The 17,963-nt window shown below is 39.0% G+C and overlaps 1 protein-coding gene and 1 non-coding gene across 3 annotated transcripts in view; both read left to right on the forward strand.

Moving 5' to 3' along the window:
• SLC9A7 (solute carrier family 9 member A7) overlaps window positions 1-17,963 on the forward strand; it is a 70,497-nt gene that overhangs the window by 46,582 nt on the left and 5,952 nt on the right. Inside the window, exons 13-16 of one of the 2 annotated variants that reach the window (XM_027674809.1) lie at window positions 2,474-2,533; window positions 7,369-7,432; window positions 9,880-9,962; window positions 13,090-13,195. In XM_027674809.1, coding sequence (XP_027530610.1) covers window positions 2,474-2,533; window positions 7,369-7,432; window positions 9,880-9,962; window positions 13,090-13,195 — 313 coding nt within the window. The remainder of the gene's footprint in view (window positions 1-2,473; window positions 2,534-7,368; window positions 7,433-9,879; window positions 9,963-13,089; window positions 13,196-17,963) is intronic. The other variant, XM_027674810.1, reaches the window with a different exon arrangement.
• LOC113963810 lies at window positions 17,689-17,874 on the forward strand. The gene has a single exon (XR_003532968.1). It is a non-coding gene; the product is annotated as a U2 spliceosomal RNA (small nuclear RNA).

Genomic DNA, 17,963 nt, shown 5'->3' on the forward strand with positions numbered 1-17,963 from the left:
GCCGTTTTTTTTCATGCTGAATGAAGCAACAGATAGATTAATGCCACCTTCTCCTTCATAATCTGCTGAAAATGAGGAAGTTAGTGTTTATTTTAATTAAATAATTTCAGTTGTACTTAGCAATCTTTTTTCTCAATCTCAAAGCATTATACCTTACAATTTAAAATATTTTAGGTATCTTTTTACCATAAAAGCTAAACTTTGTATAGACAATGTCAACTTAGATATTTACTGCCTTATGTCTAACTTTGCATGTCCAATATTTTTAAGAGATTTCTAATTAAAGCTCTTAAATTTAAATTTATTTCTATTTTCTATTTTTTTTTCTTTAAAAGAGCAAACTGAAAAAGAAGTCTGGAAATACTAACTCACAGTTACTATGTGAACTACCTAATTATCTGGGATAGTGGTAAAACTGTCAGCTTGGTAGAAGTCTCAGGTTATACTCTATCTTTCCCAGAGTGGATCAACAATAAAATGTGCATCTCTTAAATACCATGCCTCAGTGTGCTTCGATGGCAGGAGGCAAGTGTTGATGCTGTGATCCAGCCTCATACTATATTCCAGACTGTTGTGGGGGATGTCTGATAGGAAGTTACATCCTTCTGTTTTGCAGCCTATTTCTATTATTCTATAACTTAGATCCTTCAGTGTCTTCTAGCCACTCTCTGCTGTCTTTAGAGGTAGATTCATAGGCACAGGTGTTGTCCCTTGCCCTCTGTTGTGAGCTTTTTCCTTGCCTATCTCTTATTCTGGACTGTTTTTCCAGTCTTCTTGCTTCTTTCCCAATCTCTAGTTTTTCATCATCAATCTTAAATCTCCTTTAATGGCAGTGCAGTGCAGCTTCCAAACCTCCAGCCTCACCCTTCTGTGCCTTTTCCTTTGTAGGAAAGAGATTGCCTTTTCCTCTGGAAGTCTGGAACTAAGCATGGGAGATGTTTCCTCATCTTTATTCTTGTGGGCTGAAACACAGCAATTCACACCAGAGAAAAAAAAATGTGGGGAAGGTCCAAATGCTGTAGGAGTTGGGTTAATTGTGAAGCTCTGGCAAGCCTCAGACAGAAGTTTTAGGAGTCGTTATCTTGGTTAGATCAAGAAATACTAAGAGACAGTTTCAGGAGTCATTGTCTTGGTTAGGTGAAGTAAACAGATACCCAAAGGCATCCTACAAACAACCTGAAACAATTTTCTTAATTCCAGGGTATTTTAGTGATTGGGTTTTATTTATTTTTTTTTTAACACGGTGATGGGAGTTCTCTTCTTCCTCAGTCACCTTCTGAAAAACAGCTGAACTCTTTGAAAATAGGTAAAATTTTCTGAAAACACTGCACTTATTACAGACATCTGGGAAAACTTTAGTATACTAACTTGGCAAAGATACAGCAAAGAGAAAGAAGTCACAGAAGGGAAGTTAGTTATTGGGCAGTTCTTAATTTTAGTTTTTGCTGTGCGTACGGAGCCATCTCAGAGTTGGCCTTTTGGAGCAGAGTGCTCTGACCTGGAGTGTATGTCGGTATGGGAGAAGAGCTATTGAACCTGGAATCCAAAATAAATCTACTGAAAGCCTGGTATTTGCCTCTACATTCAAGGATTACATGAGTACATGCTCATCGTATCACAATCTATAGCCTTAAATATTTGGTTTGTCAAGATGTCAGCCTGCAATCAGGGTGTGCTTTTTGTAAAGTGGGGCCTCTGTGGATTTCTGATCATACAGGCTTTTATTTCATATGAGCAAAGTTCATGATGCATGCTTTCATGGAAAAATGGGGGGAGATGGGGAGGGGAGGAAAAGCCCCACAAGCTGATAAGGAACTTGTGTGGAAAATACTAGAACCCAAACATGCTTTCATTTGTATCTAAAGTAACCCCCTTCCCAACAGAGAAAGGCAAAGCAAGGAGTAAAAACACACTCTGCTATGACTAGAGATTAATTATGTTAAAAATTGTTAGTTAATTTTTGGTTAAACCAACAGAGTGATTTAGAGCTTATTGCCAGTTGGTTTGGACTGCTCTGAGACTAGGTAGTATTGGTGACCCCTCTCATATATGCATAGCTTCCCATACTTTTTCTGATGACCCTTTCTCTTTCAGACCATATGCAGGTCTGAAGTGGTAGGAATTGTCCTAGATAGGATCTGTCTCTGTGCAGCAGCTCAGTTGAGAGCTATTGAATCTAGTTTTCTGGGGGAAGTAGTCTGTCATTGTGTTTTGCCATCATGGTGTTTTGCCATCTGGAATATGAACCAAGAAAGAATGTTAGTGGATATGTCAATCATAACTTGCTGCTGTTAATTTTTGTTTTGTCACTTTGTTATTGCTCTGCCATTGTTGCTCAAGTATGTTTTGTCTTATTTGATTGGGTAGGTTTTGGGATTTTTTTGTTGGTTTGCTTTGTTTTGCTAAAGAGCTCTGTAACGCACACATCTCATGAGCATTTTGTTACTCACATTGCATTCTTGTACTGTACCAGAGTTGGTGACCATGTTCCATCGGTGGAAGAGATGAGTGAAAGCCGCTGGCTGTATTTCAGGTGACACCGTGCTTTCCTTGATACCAAATTAACCTGGTGCTTTGCCTTCTTCATCTTTGTAACACTAAATGTGTGCTCTTTTTCTATACTGTGGCATGCTGCTGATGGTTCTCTTCTGCAGAGTGCTGTAGATGTTCCTCAATTATGAGCCTGTTCTCTTATTCTGAGCTGTGAGTGTGGATCACACATTGTCTTTAGTTTAAAAAAATGAAACCACAAAACACCACATACTTTAAGTCTGTGTATGGGTATTTAATGAAGTAAAACTTCCATCTCTGGCCCTGGATGACTTGAAAGCTGAGAAATCATGGATGTGACCCTGTGGTCCTTAATCACGCGGGTATTCTTAAGCATTCCATGAGATTATCTCGTACAACTTTTCAGGCTGGAAGGGACTTCATAGATGATTTAGCCCAGCCTGTTTGGGGATGTATTTTGAAAACTGAGGGTTTTCACATTGCTTTATAGGAAGATGCTAATAAGAGTGGAGATATCAACCAGAGAAGACTAGGATTCTGGTTTGTTTTTTTTTTTTTTTTTTAACTAATACATGGTTAGAGAGATAATTTAAAGTTAGATAAATCTCTGACTGACATCTATAGGAGGGTGTGTATTTGTATGTACATGTGTGCGTATACATATAAATATATAGAGAATATTTATGTAAAGAAAGCTCTTTGGAACAGGGTAATGGTAAGTTTCTCATGTGTCTTGTCACACTTGAAGGTTCACAGCAAACTGCTAAATTTGCCAGAGATGCAGTATGTTAGCTTGTACCAAGAATCTGAGAACGAATATCTATTATAGTCATTCTTGGCTGTTGCCACAGTAATTACATACGCTAGAATGTAATAGAGGCTGGTATTTTGGTAACTTGCCATCTGTGTATTGCAGGGTCTTTCAAAGGTTTCTGAAGTATCAAAAAAATGGTCCTACCCATTTAAAAATTATGTAGTAGAGAACTTCAACTAGTTTTATTGGTGGTGGGTTTTTTGTTGGTGTTTTTTTTGTTGTTTTTTTTTTTTGCTATCCATTTCCATCCATTTAGTTTCCATTTTGTGTGTCAACCACTTTCTACCACAGTGTTTAAATTACTGAATTGTACATAGGCTTAGCATTTGAGGGATCAAATCCAAGTAACTGCTTCCCTAATGTGTGATGCTGGAGTTGTAGCTGTAGGATAAGGACCAAGAAGGTCAAGTCAGTTAGGGGCAGAAATGTGGTGCTTTAGTATTGGTCAGTAGGAGCGAACTCAAGGCTAGTACCCTTGCTGTTACAGAGCTCTTAAAGCATAAAAAGCCTTTTGTGCCTTAAAAAATATTTTCATTAGGAGGGAGTGAAGAAATATACTGAAAGTAGATTAACTGTAGCATATTAATGCCTACAGGTTCCAGTGAATTTGCCAAGGCAGAAATAAAGGTGTCTGAATTTTATGTACCATAACTTATCTGCACTGAAATAATAAGATATCTATCAGATACCAAAGTGATTCCAAAGGGGGAAATACATGGATTTTTCACCAGTTTTGAGATGCATATGCATTGTTACAACTAAAAGACTTGCTTATATTCTTCATCTGAAATCTTTTTAAGGGTTACTTGTTCAAATTGCTATTTTACACCCTTGGGGAATCCACACAGGACTGCTGCAAAGGGCTTTCAGAAAGGGGGGAGGAGGCTAAATGAAGATGCTTGCTGGCACTTGCACTACCTTGATCTTGGCAGTCCCACAGCTCACGTGCCCTTCAGTCCCCATCACACAGATTGGGCCTTTTCTGCAAGTTTTCAACCAGCACTTCCTCACCTGCCTTTCTGCTATGGGGTTTGAGTAAAACACCATGGCCATTGGCAAGGCTACCCTCTCTGTGCCCTTAATCTTTGGGAGGAGATTGTGTAAATCCATCCATTAATAGTTTTTCTTAATTTATAAAACTAGTTAAATAAATGAGAACTGATATTAGCCTTTACAGCACATTTAAATTACAGGAAGCTTTTTAAATGTGCCTTAGGATGTGAGATGGATTTTTTCCTTTAACCACCAGAAAAAAATCAATGTTGAAGACATATTTGCATCAGCTTTACAGTCATACTTTTAATTATGGAAGTAGTTAAGTAAGGATGAAGTAACTAAATGTTTTCTGTGCTTCACTGTAAAGGAGGTTGGGAGAGACTGGACTTGGTTTTGGTATTGTTTTGCTTTAGGTGATAAAAATGAGATCTTAGAAATCTAGGGACAAGGCCTGCAAAAAATGTGATGCCAGTGTGTATATCCCTTGAAACTTGTTAAAAAAAACAAAGCTGCCTGTACAATTCATGCTAGAGAAGAGGATAAAAGACACTGCATATAAAAAAATAGTTGTGAGAATTCAAAATGGAAATTTATTTTTTGTTAGTCTGTGAACTGAAGAACACAATTTGAAAGTGAAATTAAAAAAAACCAAACCCAGTGATTTATGGGATAGAATTAATTAGAAATACTAAAAGTGTAAATTCACCTGAAGAATAACTTTGAAAAAAGTTTTTAAATTACAAGTTTATGTGGATGTACTATTTCAATATTGAAAGAAACATCTGTAGTGAGAGTTTTTTTCTAAAACTTAACCATTTTAATATGGAAAAGCTCTCTTTTCCTCTTCAGCACCACAGTGAACTCAAACACCTGGCCTGTGACGTACTATGACTTTTCACTGAATATATGTTTGTCCTGCTTTGGTCCTTCATTAAGCCCCCTTTCCCTGCCTAAGGGCAGTTAAAATCCTCAAAACAAATACACAACCTTGTAAGTCAAGTAAAAGCTGAGACACTCTGAATTATTTGGTTTTCTTCTGTACTGTGAAGTGAATGGGTAGCCCAGGGAGTAAAAACTATTTAGGGAATGCAAGCTATGTTCATCTTTTGGAACAAGCTTCTTGAACTCACTATTCACATGAGTCTGGTTGCTGTGCATAGCACATTAAACCTTCCCCAATGTGCAGCTGGAGTTAAGAAAGCCACAATTATTTTTCTTTTATTTTCATGTGTAATCTTTTATATATATTGCCATATTGAGTTGATTTCCTGATGTTGCTTGTCATCTTTCTGCATGAGGCTTCGTTAGGTAACTAGTCTGTCTACAGAAAACCCTTCTTATGTAGTGATAGCCTAAGCAGTAATATCTCAGCCCTTGTAACCTCTCAGAGCTCTTGTGTGTGGTGGTTTATTTTAGCATGTGTTACAATCCAGTACTCAATCTGTCTATCCAGTGTTCCCTTAAACTGATGAAGCTTTTCAGTTCTGAGATTGGTCAGTGCCAATGGATTCCCAGGCTAAGTGTGCCTAAAGTTCAAGATGACTATATGTGGAAAAAGGAAGTGATGAGGAGAGACAAGAGACTCAGAAGAAAAACCAAACCAAACCAAAACACCAAGCAGAGGACTGGGTCAGCACTAGTTTTATATGAGGCTACTGCAAGGTGGCCTTCTGGATTTTCCCTGAACTATATTAAGTCACATGACACCTTGAACTGGCTGTGCATCCACAAGGATGACTAAAAACTTTAGTTCAATGCCTACTTTTCTTCTTCTATTGTTCTATTAGAAAATGCTGCCCTGGAAGCTATTTGAAGGGTGTTCTCTATTTGTTTGATCCATCCTTACGCAAGCATGGTGTCCCTGAGGCTGGTCTTACCAGCAAGGTTCTGTTGGTTTCTGGTGATCCTCAGGGCTGTTGCCTAAACATTGTGGCTATAAATAGATGACACATGGTCTAAATAACAAGGAAATAGCACTAAACCAGCTCAGTCCCTTCTAACAGAGGAGACATGATAAATTAACAAAAACTTATTGTCTGAAATGGCTATTCTGTGAGTTTTCCCACACTTACTATGCAATGTGGTGGGACTGAAACACAACGCGTTTGAAACTGACAATTTTATCTAATATCTGAGGTTGGAGCTTTAGGTTCTCTCAGAGGTGACAGAGATTAAGACATGAATAGGATTTAAAACTAGACAAGTCCAATCTTAACAAACAGCTACCCCCAAAACAGACCAGAAAAACCTGAACATAATTACAAGGATGAATACCCATCTTGGATAGGAGCCCTATGTGAAAGGAGGGTTTGGTAATAAGATGCTTGCTAGCTATGCAAAAGTGAGTAGACAGCTTCTTCTTAATGTATTATTCTGTCATCACCCGCCATCTCATTGCACAAACCCTGCCTCACTCAGGTGGGAGGCTGGACTACAGGCCACTTGTTAATCCACTGTGGCTGCTTTGTGTTAGATGAATGAAACTTGCAGCAAATTAAGCTTGTGAATCTTTATAAAGTATTTTTAATAGTATTAATTAATAAATTAATTTTATAGTATTTTTGGTGCTTCCCAAGGGTATTAAAACTTTTTAAAGTCATATATTTGAGCCACTCTCAAGCTTATCTGGCAGTTATTTGCTGTATCAAATATTTAGGTTGGGCTTTATCCTTAGCTTCTGGTTTCTTCCTGCTGGACATGAGGGATGTTCTACACTAAAGACGATGTCACCCACCTTTTAAGACAAAAATAGTATTTTCTAGTGTCCTAAAAGAATTGGCAACAAAGACAAGCAGTTAAAGTTGATGCCAAGATGGAGTTAAAGCTGTTGTCTATAGGCAGGTGCTTCTTGAGTAAAAAAATTTCTTGTTTATAGCTATGTAACTGCAGGGGAATAATGGACAACTCTTCCTCAAACTATTCTTATAATCTCTCTGAATGCAGCTTTGCTGGGTGCTTAAAGTGCTTTTAAAATGCATTCTGCCCAACTTACAGCATTTGCAACTCTCAGTAACACCACTTGCTTTGTTTTCCTAATGTTTCTGTAGGGTTGGGGTTGACCCAGATCAGGATCCTCCACCTACTAATGACAGCTTTCAAGTTTTACAAGGAGTAAGTAATTACATAACTTCTCTATTAGGCTGGTCTTATTTTATATCTAAGATGATAGAGAACTGCATAAGTTGAATGCGTGGATAAAACCTTTCTCTTCTAGCTGGCAAGTCAGTAATGGATTTCACTTTATAATATTCAAGTAGTGCCTGCTGAAAAACGTTGTGGTATTGGGTGTAAGGCTGTCGTATTCAAATTTTTGTGTATATGTATATACATACATATACAAGCCTTCCTAAATCTACTAATACACTCTGTTTAATAATGTGCTTTCCTACTGCTTCCCCCACCTACCCAACATGTTTGCTTTTTAGCATGCTACTGCATAAATAGTTCTTCCCAGTTCTGACCCAGAGGCTCCTGTTAATAACTGATGCCAAATTTTGGCCCTTGGAGTTGCTTATAATCAAAGATGAAGTTTGCTAATCCAATCTCAGCTCTTGTATGCTGTAGCACAAGCCAGCTGGATCCTGCCTGTACTACCTACCACCTGTATGAAGCAGAAGGAGCATTGGAAAACTGCCATTTATGTTCAGCAAACTCTTTCTGTGAATCTTTAGTGAAGTCTTCTATGCATCAATAACAATCCAAGAGTTGACTTTTTTCCCTGAAATATGCTATTGGCAAACAAGATCATTGGAAGAATGTTGTTCAAAGCAGAAAATTTTAGTTTTGCTCATCTGTAAACTGAGTGAATTTGCAGGAGTGAAGAGTCTGGAAAAAAACAAAACAACATTTCCTTAACTGGGCTTAACTGGGCATTTCCTCTGTCTAGACCCTAGTTTGCATTCTCCCAGGGTTCTGTTTGACGCTATTGTTCAGTAGCACAACTGGTTGCTTATGTAGGAACCTTCTAGAGGAAGTTGAATGACAGATGACTTTGGATGCAGAGGATGTTTAGGGGGCAAGTATGTGAACTCTGCTTTGTAAACCTCAGGTTGTATGATACTGATGTTCAGGCTGGTCACAGGTAGACACACTTATTTGGAATTAGCTTTCTTCTTAGTGGTTTCTCCTGCCTTGCTTTTCTTTCTTCACGTGTTGTACAGGTAAGAGTTACTGCTCAACAAGATCTCTTTCATTGTAGAAACTGCATTAGGCATGTCCGTATTCTTTGTAGAAGCCTGTTTCTAGCACACAAAATAAATTCTGAAATGGTGGAGTTAGCTACCAGAAAGGGTGAATTTTGTTTTATGTCTATCTGCAAGCAACCAGAAGTCCAGGCTTCAAAACACCTTTTACAATGAAGGCCACAATTATTGCATAAAACCAAGGTTAGGAAGTGGTGTCATGGTAAGACAGCTTTGGCCAGTTCAGGCTGAGTTTGTCAGTAACTGAGGAATAGCTTTATCAGGAAACAGAGCATGGGTACTCTGTTCTCATTCAGTTCTGTTGTGGAAATATCTTGTTTGCTTTTTTCTTGTGTAGACATAAAGAACTTACCCATTTTTTCCCCTCTATAAATGTGCATTGCATTCCTAATAGAGTCTGTTACTCAGTTCCCTTTGGATTCCTCTTTCTTTCACCAAGCCAAGATTAGCAGCATGTCACAGTTAAAGAAAATATATCATTTGGGGAGGGGAGGGAGTGAATGTGTGCTAAGCTTTAACTCCTCATGGATCATGGATTTTTTTACAGGGCAGTCCTGTCCTGTTCTTTTCTAGTAGTTTGGAAGGTGATTCATGCAAAGCATCCATTTCACTGTGTTTAACTCTGGGCCTTGGCCAAATAAACCTCAAACAACCAACAAAACAAAAACAACAAGCAAAACACCCAAAAAACCCCCAAACAGTAACAAAAGTAAAAAACAAATGCAGCTGCAGACCAGCTGGTGTGATGACTTGCAGCACAGCTAGTTAAGATATTATATTTAACACTGCTAGCCCTTCCAAGGTTGATCTAGCATTTCTGAGATTGGCATGACCTCCATCAAATGTGATTTTGATATGCATTTCCTGTTAAGCATGTGATATATTTCATCAGGTTTCTGAGAGTTTATCAGGTATGGTAATTTAGTTTCCTTTGAAGCAACAGGCTTAAGAAAAGAGAAAACCTAGAGTTAGACCTAGACCTAAAGTTAAGTAAACCAACCAAGCAATAAATAGGAATCAGTCTGGAATATCAATGAGGTTTATTTTTCAGTTTTGAAGTTACTTCTTTATCCATTACTGCACTAACAGTGCAGAGGTTTTAGGCTCCAGGAAACTTGGTGGGAGAGGGCTTGTTAAGGTAACTTGAGTGCAATGAAAACAGCCTGCTTCTCTGCAGTCATTTCTGGTCTTTCTAGGGAAACTAACAGTCTCAGTATAAGCAAGACTCTAAATAGCTTTCTTCTGCATTCCAAGTACAGTATTGAAATAATTTGGGTTTTTTTGGACAGGAATGTTGGAATGTATCATTTGGAGTTGTTTCTGTCTGAAACAATTGAATATATTTTTATCTTTTAGGATGGCCCAGATTCTGCAAGAAGGAACAGGACAAAGCAAGAAAGTGCTTGGCTCTTCAGGCTATGGTATAGCTTTGACCATAAGTATCCTTTTGAAAACACAGCTTACCTTCAAGGAGTGAAATGTTCACCTTTTCCCTTATGTAGCCTTAAGCGTTTGATCTTTCTGTTTGACTCTCTCAAGTATTTGACAGTTTCAAGATATAGAATCGAAGACTGAACTCACCGGCTCAGCAGACAGACCTTTGCTTTCTCTGATGTATGTACGTGACACTTGCTGGAGGACAGAAACCAGTCAGTTCTAGGAGCTGAAGTGCCTTCCTAATAAATTAGACAGCCGATTAACTATTTCAGGGCCTCTGATTTGTTTATTAATCTGTTCTCATCTTCACTGATGCTCAGAGCACAAACTAGTTTTCCAGTTCATTGTAGATGTCTAAGCCTCAACTCATTGCTCTGCAGAGCTATCTGCTTTTGTGATGAAGTCCCAAATCTGTGGTTGATTTCTAAAGAGGAAGTTCTACATGAGATCCAGCTTATCTCCTTAAGTATATCCAGAACTTATTATAGGTGTTAAAGCAGAGTGTCTGTCCCTGTGTGTATATAGTACTGTAGAGCCTTTCTGAAGCTATTATTGTACTATTTAGATAGCATTGTTTAGGCTTCTGAGCAATTTTTGTGTAGCTGTCCTGTCTTTCATACTTGTATTTTTTTTTTAAATCTTCTTAACTGATTCTTAATCGATATGTCATACATATGCTCCTCCTTAACAGCTTGCATTCACTTAGTGGAAAATGGTAAAGACAATCTTGTGGCCATGACAAGTCACTTATACTGAGAAACACAAAGAAATTTCAGTTTTTGATTCCTAGTAATTTTTTCATCAGTTAAATATGCAAAATTACCTGTGACAGGGCCTTAGTTTGAGGAGTGAGGCTTTTCATTGGGGTCTTGACGTTTGGTTGATGAGAGACTGCTGGCCTGGTTGGAGGATAGTAGTTTCCTTCCATGCCTTGTGCATGAAGCCTTCCCACCCAGGCAAGCCCTGGTAGTGTGTTGAGATCCTAATAGCACTTGCCTCTTCGAGATAAAATCTTGTTGCGAGCAAGGCTTTCAGATGCAGTAGTATTGGGCCAAAGCCCAGAAGGAAGTGTGCTGCTAGTTTAAATATACATAAATGCTAGTAACTTCAAGTTAACCCTTTGAGTTGTAGTGACTAGTATCAAAATGCAACAAGGCCAATTTTTGTTATTAAAAAGAAAACAACACAAACTATAAAACTTTGGTGTTAAGAGCATGGAAGGATCTGGCTGTGGCTGACTGCTTCTTTTTTGTCTTTAAGGAAGCAGAACTATGCTCTTCCCCTGAATTTACAAAGGGATGTGCCTGATGGAAGAAGGAGTAGTTAGCACTGCTGACTTCCCTCAGCTGACACTAGCACGAGTGCAGTCCCCAGCAGCTGCAGCAAGGGCAAGGGGAGTGCCTGGAGAAAATTATAGCCTAACTACTTGTGTCACAAAAACTTAAAGAATGCTGATAGTGCATTTACTTTTTTCAGTGGTGACTAGCAATCTTTAAGGAAGGTTTCTGTGAAGTTTGTGCCTAGGAAACTGACATCCAGAGGCAGAACTGTATCTTAGAAGTAAAAGTCTGTTCCTTCTGTTGCAAGGAGGCATTCAGATAAACATTGGCTGGGTGGGCTTAAATTGCACAGACGGAATGCTCTTTAGAATTGCCACCTCTGTATCCATGACTAAATGTCAAAATATTTTTTCTGATACATTCACTTGGTTTCTGGGTAGAAAGGCAGATTATCTCAAAATTCACTTTTTGCAAGGGAACTTAACTTGAAAGAGATGCAAGAAAACGATGGCAGTGTGCTCCAATGCTGGCTATTGCCTGCAGAGTTCTGTACAGATGGATAAGCGGCAACTTCATTCCTGTGGAATGCAGAGTTCATTTAATGTCATGGGCTGTTCCCTGGGTTCACCCACAACCGTAAAACACGAAGAAAACTGCAACTTTGATGAAGTACCAGATGTCTTTTACTGGGTTTGTTTTCTTATGACCGAGTTGCTGCGGGCCTGTCTGCCACAGGGCAGCATAGAGGCTGGCAGGTTAGTGCAAGGGCCAAGTTTGTTTCTTTCCAGGAATGGGTGTAACAGCAATGTGAGGGAGGAAACATAACTCTGCTCTAGCAAAGACACTATGCCAGGCTCTGCTAAGGAGAAGAGAGAGCTCTTTGCTAGAACAACCCCTTTTTAGCCCTCTCTGTCCCCTAAGTACCTTGATCTGTTGGGAGGATCAAAGAAACTCTTATACTCACAAATAGACTTGATTTTCTCTGCTTAGAGTCTGAGGAAAGTAACTGGAATACCTGCAATATATATTTACTTTTAAAATAATTAGACTCACTCATGTGCCAGTCAAGATCAACATGCTGCTCTGTAACAGGGAAACATTTTTTGACTCTTGAGCATTTTTTCAGGCATATTATCAATCTGCAGTACTCATGTGAACAAATATGGGTTTAACTGGGAGCAGACCTGTGAAAAGAGGTGTAAAGATATCTTCCTTTCCTGCCCTCATGTCCCCTCAATGTAATCTAGGAGGTATTGTTTCCTTCCATTTTGCGTTACATGGTTCTTGCCATACAGTTTTCCCTTTGCTTTTCTGAGGCTGTGTGCTGTATGTGTATGTGCACTGCAGAAATGTCTTTGAGCCTTACTGGTTGCATCTCTGTGGGTCAGTAAGCAGCTAGCAGATCAGTTAGCTATATTGCTTTGAGGATGTTGGATGAACAGCATTTCTTTATTTCCCTATACTGAGCCACATAGGAATGTCACCTTGTTACCTCTTGCTTGCAACCTTGACACAATGCTTCCATCTTCAGAGCACAAATAGTCTTGGACCCTTTAACACTAAAGCACTTGTACCTTTACTTGCTCCTTTACACTTTAGAGAACTCAGAAGCTGGAAAAATTGGAACTGTGTGAAACTTTTAAGAAGAGAAGTAGCTAGTTGTCCTTGCGGAAGATGTGTGAGTAAAAAAACTGCGCCTGAAAGGATAAAGGGGAAAATGTTGGGGGAATGTTTTATGTACAATTATTGAGTAGCACAGTTCAAAGGCAAAACCACATTTATGTACACTTGCCTTTTTATTTTCGATAGTGGTTGTTGAGCACTGGTGTATTTTCCTTAACTACTTAAGTTATTTAAAGCCAATTCTCACTCACAGTGGCCCTCCATTGACCACAACTCTACCCAGCTGGTGTGGCCTGATAGCCCGCTGTCTGACAAGTCCCCAGGTTTATGATGTAAGTAGAACAACTCAATACTTCTGTGTTTTGTTTTTTATTTGTTTAACTTCAGCAAATCAGTGTTTTTCTTTTTAGGCATTTTCTGGTTTCAGCTGATCTGATAGATACACTGCAAGATAGTACTGGTTTGTCCTAGGCAGTAAAAAGATTTAAGATTCTCTCCCCTAAGGCAACAGCTTCTGTTGGTAGAAACCAGAAAGGATCTTGTTTTTCAAATACTACATTAAAAAAATAACATTTAAAGATATTGGGAAATTACAGGTTGTGCTGGTTTAAAACTAAACTGGTGGGAGAAATGAATCCAGCTCAAGAGGGATTACAAGTCAAAGTTACAATTTCCTAAAAAGATTACAATCAGTACAATGATACAGAGAAAACTGGTTTTAACCCACAAAGACAGTTGCGTAACCCCACACCCTGGGACAAGAACAGGACGGTGTTTGTTAACCCCTGTGCTGAGCACCACATGGTTCCCCTGGGGGCAAAGTAAAAGGAAAGGAAACCTGTTGGTCTGGATGATGGTTGCAGTTCTGTTGAAGTAATGATCACGGTCTTGTCGAGAGTGGCAGTGGCAGTCCTGTTGAAGTTCTGGTCCTCCTCTGGATCTGATGAGTGGTACCAGAAGTCCTAAGTCCTAAACCCTAAAGATTATATATGCTCAGGTGCAGGTGGGAATGCCCAGTACCTCCCCCAGCATGGAAGTTTGACAATGGGTGATTTAACTCCGTGTGTCATGGGATATTTTTGGAATCTTTGATGTCTAGGTGTTGCAGCTGCCTATTATGCCAGTCCATTGTGGCCCATTAGCAGAGATGACCCCTCAGGCTGGGTGTGAAGGTACTAATGCCTCCCCATAGGAGAGTTATCACAGCTGAGTCATTGGTATGAAGACAAAGAAACACTCCCCTGCCTCGCAGTGTTCTTTAACACCCAGCTTGTAGGTGTCAGGTGTGCGCTGGGCAGCTGCTACAAATAATCCATTCCTAACAGTCCCACAGAAATAACAGAGAGAGTGTAGAATACACAGTTTTGGTTATACCCACATAGTGATAAACTGGTCCTGGCCCCTGTAAGTAGGACACAGGCTTAGTCAATAACCCAGTTCAGTGAATCACTTCAAAGTATTCCCTTCTCTACAGTTTTGCACAAGGTTCTTTCCTTGTTACCACTAAGCTTTGAGGTCTCCTTAGAGAAGTCACTGATTGACACATATACCCACGCCGGAAACAAATCTGGTAGAGCTTCCCTCTATTGTTTCCACTGTGAAATTTGAGATCACATTTCAGGAACCGTTAATCAGTTACTTATGTCAGTCTAGCAGGTCACTCTCTTCTTTACAGCCATGTCGTGCAATAATTAATGCTTCGTTCTCATATTACTCTTGCAGGACCCTGATACGTGTCATTGCTATCTGTACAGTGCTTCTGAAATCTACAACTTTTTTATGAGCCACTTGTAAATAAAACCATAGTACTATGTGGTAATATCTCTAATTTTCAGGTTCTCTGGGATGTTAATATCTCTGCTATGTTGAAGTAGTCTTGCACCAGTTTGCTATTAATCCTCTCCTAGACAGTTATGAATTCCACTTGCAACTTTGAAATACTTCCCTGCATTTCTTTCTGGGTATTATTAGCAACTTACTTGTACCTGGTAGAAAAGTTTCAAAGAACTTTGACATTTCTGTTGCCTATTTGGAGCTATTAGTAGTGCAAGAAATTGGCCTTGTTCTCATCTTTGCAATACCACTGGAGGTCTTAACGCAGTTCTAGGCTGGAAGGCATCCATCAGACCAATTAGCCTACTTGTACGTTACCCGTGTGTCTGTCTACATATGATCTTGTGAGAGTAATTGTCCGTAACTGAGAATCTAACCAGAATGAACATACAACCTTTGCCTTTTGTTTTCTCTCATAGTTAGGCTCTTTTTTTCTCTTTACTCATCATTGTTAGCTACTGTTGCATGTGGAAACCTATTCTTTAGTTGGATTAGTTCTGTGACAAACACACATGGAATGTTAACTTCATTAAAAATGCTTGCCAGGTTGCATACTTTGTTAAGGTGTATAATGTGGAAGCTTCACATTGTATTCTCTCTTCTGTTCCTATTTCAGTGCATTGTGAATTAGTCTTAGGGAAGAATTTAATTTTGAAGGTTTTTTTCTAGCTTCTTTTCAAGATTTCTGAACCCTGCAATTGCTTTGTTGCTTTTTGTCTCTTTGCATGGCTGACTTAGCTACAGAACTTGGCTGTGCCATTTTATTACTGGCTAAAAAGCCATGGAATTTTTTTTCCTTTCTGTTTAAGTGCAGGTGAAGCAATGGAGAAAGCCATGTCTTTGTGGGGACAGAAAGTGCTTGGAATAGTTGTGCCTTTGTGAGGTATTTCCAGGGAAATTGAATGGTACATCTGTGAGAATTAAAGACTGAAGACTTTAAGTTTAGCAAAAAAAAAGTCTGTAAATATTCAGTAGAGTATAACATAGCTGGAAAATACGTTTCCAAAACAAGTATTAAATCCTGGATCTCATTCAGGTGCAAGTCTGAGTTATGACACCTACACAGAGAAGAAAGCATACACCTGTGTGGCTATACGGATTGTGTATTGATGTATTGTTTTCAGCTTTTATTGTTTTGGGGTTTTTTTCTCCTCTGACTTTATTACAACAGTATTTAGAATTCACTTTCATTTCCATGAGTGGGAGTATGTCTTTTTAACTAGATGCCAAAGGAGGGTTTGAAAGTCTGAAAGTCAAATGACCCTATTACGTAGTCCACCCACAACTTATTTTTAAGTATGAGATCGTGTCCTCTAGGCTTGAATTTGCCTGACATACATGTCAGGCTCTGAGTCAGCACACAGAGGTGAGTTACACTGGATTTTTTTTCCAGAGATGTTGTTACTATTCCTTGCTGATGTTCTCCCACTGTTTTAAGTCAGTGCTACTAGGCTCACCATTAAGTGTTTCCCACAGACACACTGCAAGTTGGAACTTATAAACATGAAAAGTTGCTACAGTTAGGAGAGAAATTTTGAAAATTGTAATTTTAAACACTATTTTTCTCTTTTGGTGCTGTTGTCTTCAGTGCATGACCCGTTAGCAGGGCATTCCAATTAATCCCAAACTAATGTAGGTCAGTTTTTTCTTCTCCTTTTGACACGTTCTTTGAAACTTTTAGTGATTCTCTGTTCCATTAGTCATTTATCCCAGTTGGAAGAAGCATTCCTGCTTCTTGGAGGTTTTTTTGTTTGTTTTTTTTTTTTGTTCAGGTGTATTTTTTATCTTATACACACTCCTACACTTTTTTTTTAAAGTTTAGTTCTTGCACCATATGTAGTATGACAACTTGGCATGAAAGTAGAGGGAATTGAATTAATTTATAAGTATGCGAGCCCAGTGAAGAAACTTAACTTGGAGTCTTTATAAATCTTTATAACTCTCAAAATGGGTAAGAAAACTGTTTAGCCATGCTTCGCCCTTCCCATTCCTTAGTGGTTCTACCTTCATAGCAAAAATTGTTTAGTTTCTCTGGTGAATTTAAATTCAGCTGAGAAACAGAGAAACTGTAAGCGAAGCATCAGATTCAAGCTGCAATATATTTTGTATGCATGCTACTTGATGCTTTTGTTTTGGAGCCACAAGATAAGTAACTTTCAATGCAAGTTTTGTCATCTGTGATGCCTGTGTTGTATTCAGCACCAGTATTTGTGACTACTGCCAATGCATCGCACTCTGCTTGTGCTTCTTTTTACATTGTCTTAGAAGGCAATAAAGACAGGCCTTGTAAGCAGTAACTCACTTTAAATAAGCTTTAATATAAAAAACATCTCCAGCACACATTCTTAGGAACATGAACAGATTTTACTACAAATAGGGACAGAGTGCAGTGAGGTCCCTCAAGGTTATGGTCAGCACATCAAAGCAAAATTCAGGCCTTTGCAGAGTTTTGGATTTAGGTATTTAGCCATTCTAGTCTGTCAGTTTAAGTAGTGAAGTTCAGACCTATGTTTTCTGAGTGAATTGAAGCTATTCCTACAGAACTGTAGGGGATTGCAGGGGCCTGTTTAGGGTTTTTCTTGGAAGTATTTCAAGTCTCTGGGGATCTACTTGGATACATTTCCTGTTTTTCTTGAAAGAATTGTTCATGCTGCATGAAGCACAGTAAGTTTATTCACCCATCCTCTTTGTTTGCAAACATAGTAAATCCGTATACTACATGGGATTCTTCATGGATGTTCTCTGGGGAAATATATGAAATAAATTGCCTGCTGCTTGCAGTGCTATTCAGAAGTGAAATAAATAAAAGGAACTTGGCTCATACAAGACAATGTTTGTTCACTATCTTGAGAGAAAGGTAAGTGTTTTCTCTGGAACTGATCACATTTATGTACATGCAAGTATAGCTTGGGACAAACCGGCAAAGATTGAGTTAGGACTTGCCATATAGTATAAAGCTGTGTGGCCCTCTCCTTTCAATATCTTGCTTCCAAGAGCTTTTCAACCTTTTGGGGAAGCTCAAGTGTAGTGTGTTCTTACCAGTTTCTTATCTGATAGGTGGCTGCAAGGATTCACTGTTCAATAGCTTTGTGGAGACAGGAGGTGCTTTGAGAGTTTGCTGCAGCCACTTCACATGTGGTCCTGTTATGGCAATAGCTTCTGGTTCTCTGTTAGCCCTGCCTTCCCCTCCTTGGTGCTTCTCCAAGGGCAAGGACCGTGAAAGGGAACATATGAGAGAGCTTCTCAGCTTCTTTTGCTTCTTAAAAC

The sequence above is a fragment of the Neopelma chrysocephalum genome, unplaced genomic scaffold (assembly GCF_003984885.1).
Source record: "Neopelma chrysocephalum unplaced genomic scaffold, ASM398488v2 Primary Assembly neopelma1_25, whole genome shotgun sequence".
NCBI lineage: Eukaryota > Metazoa > Chordata > Aves > Passeriformes > Pipridae > Neopelma > Neopelma chrysocephalum.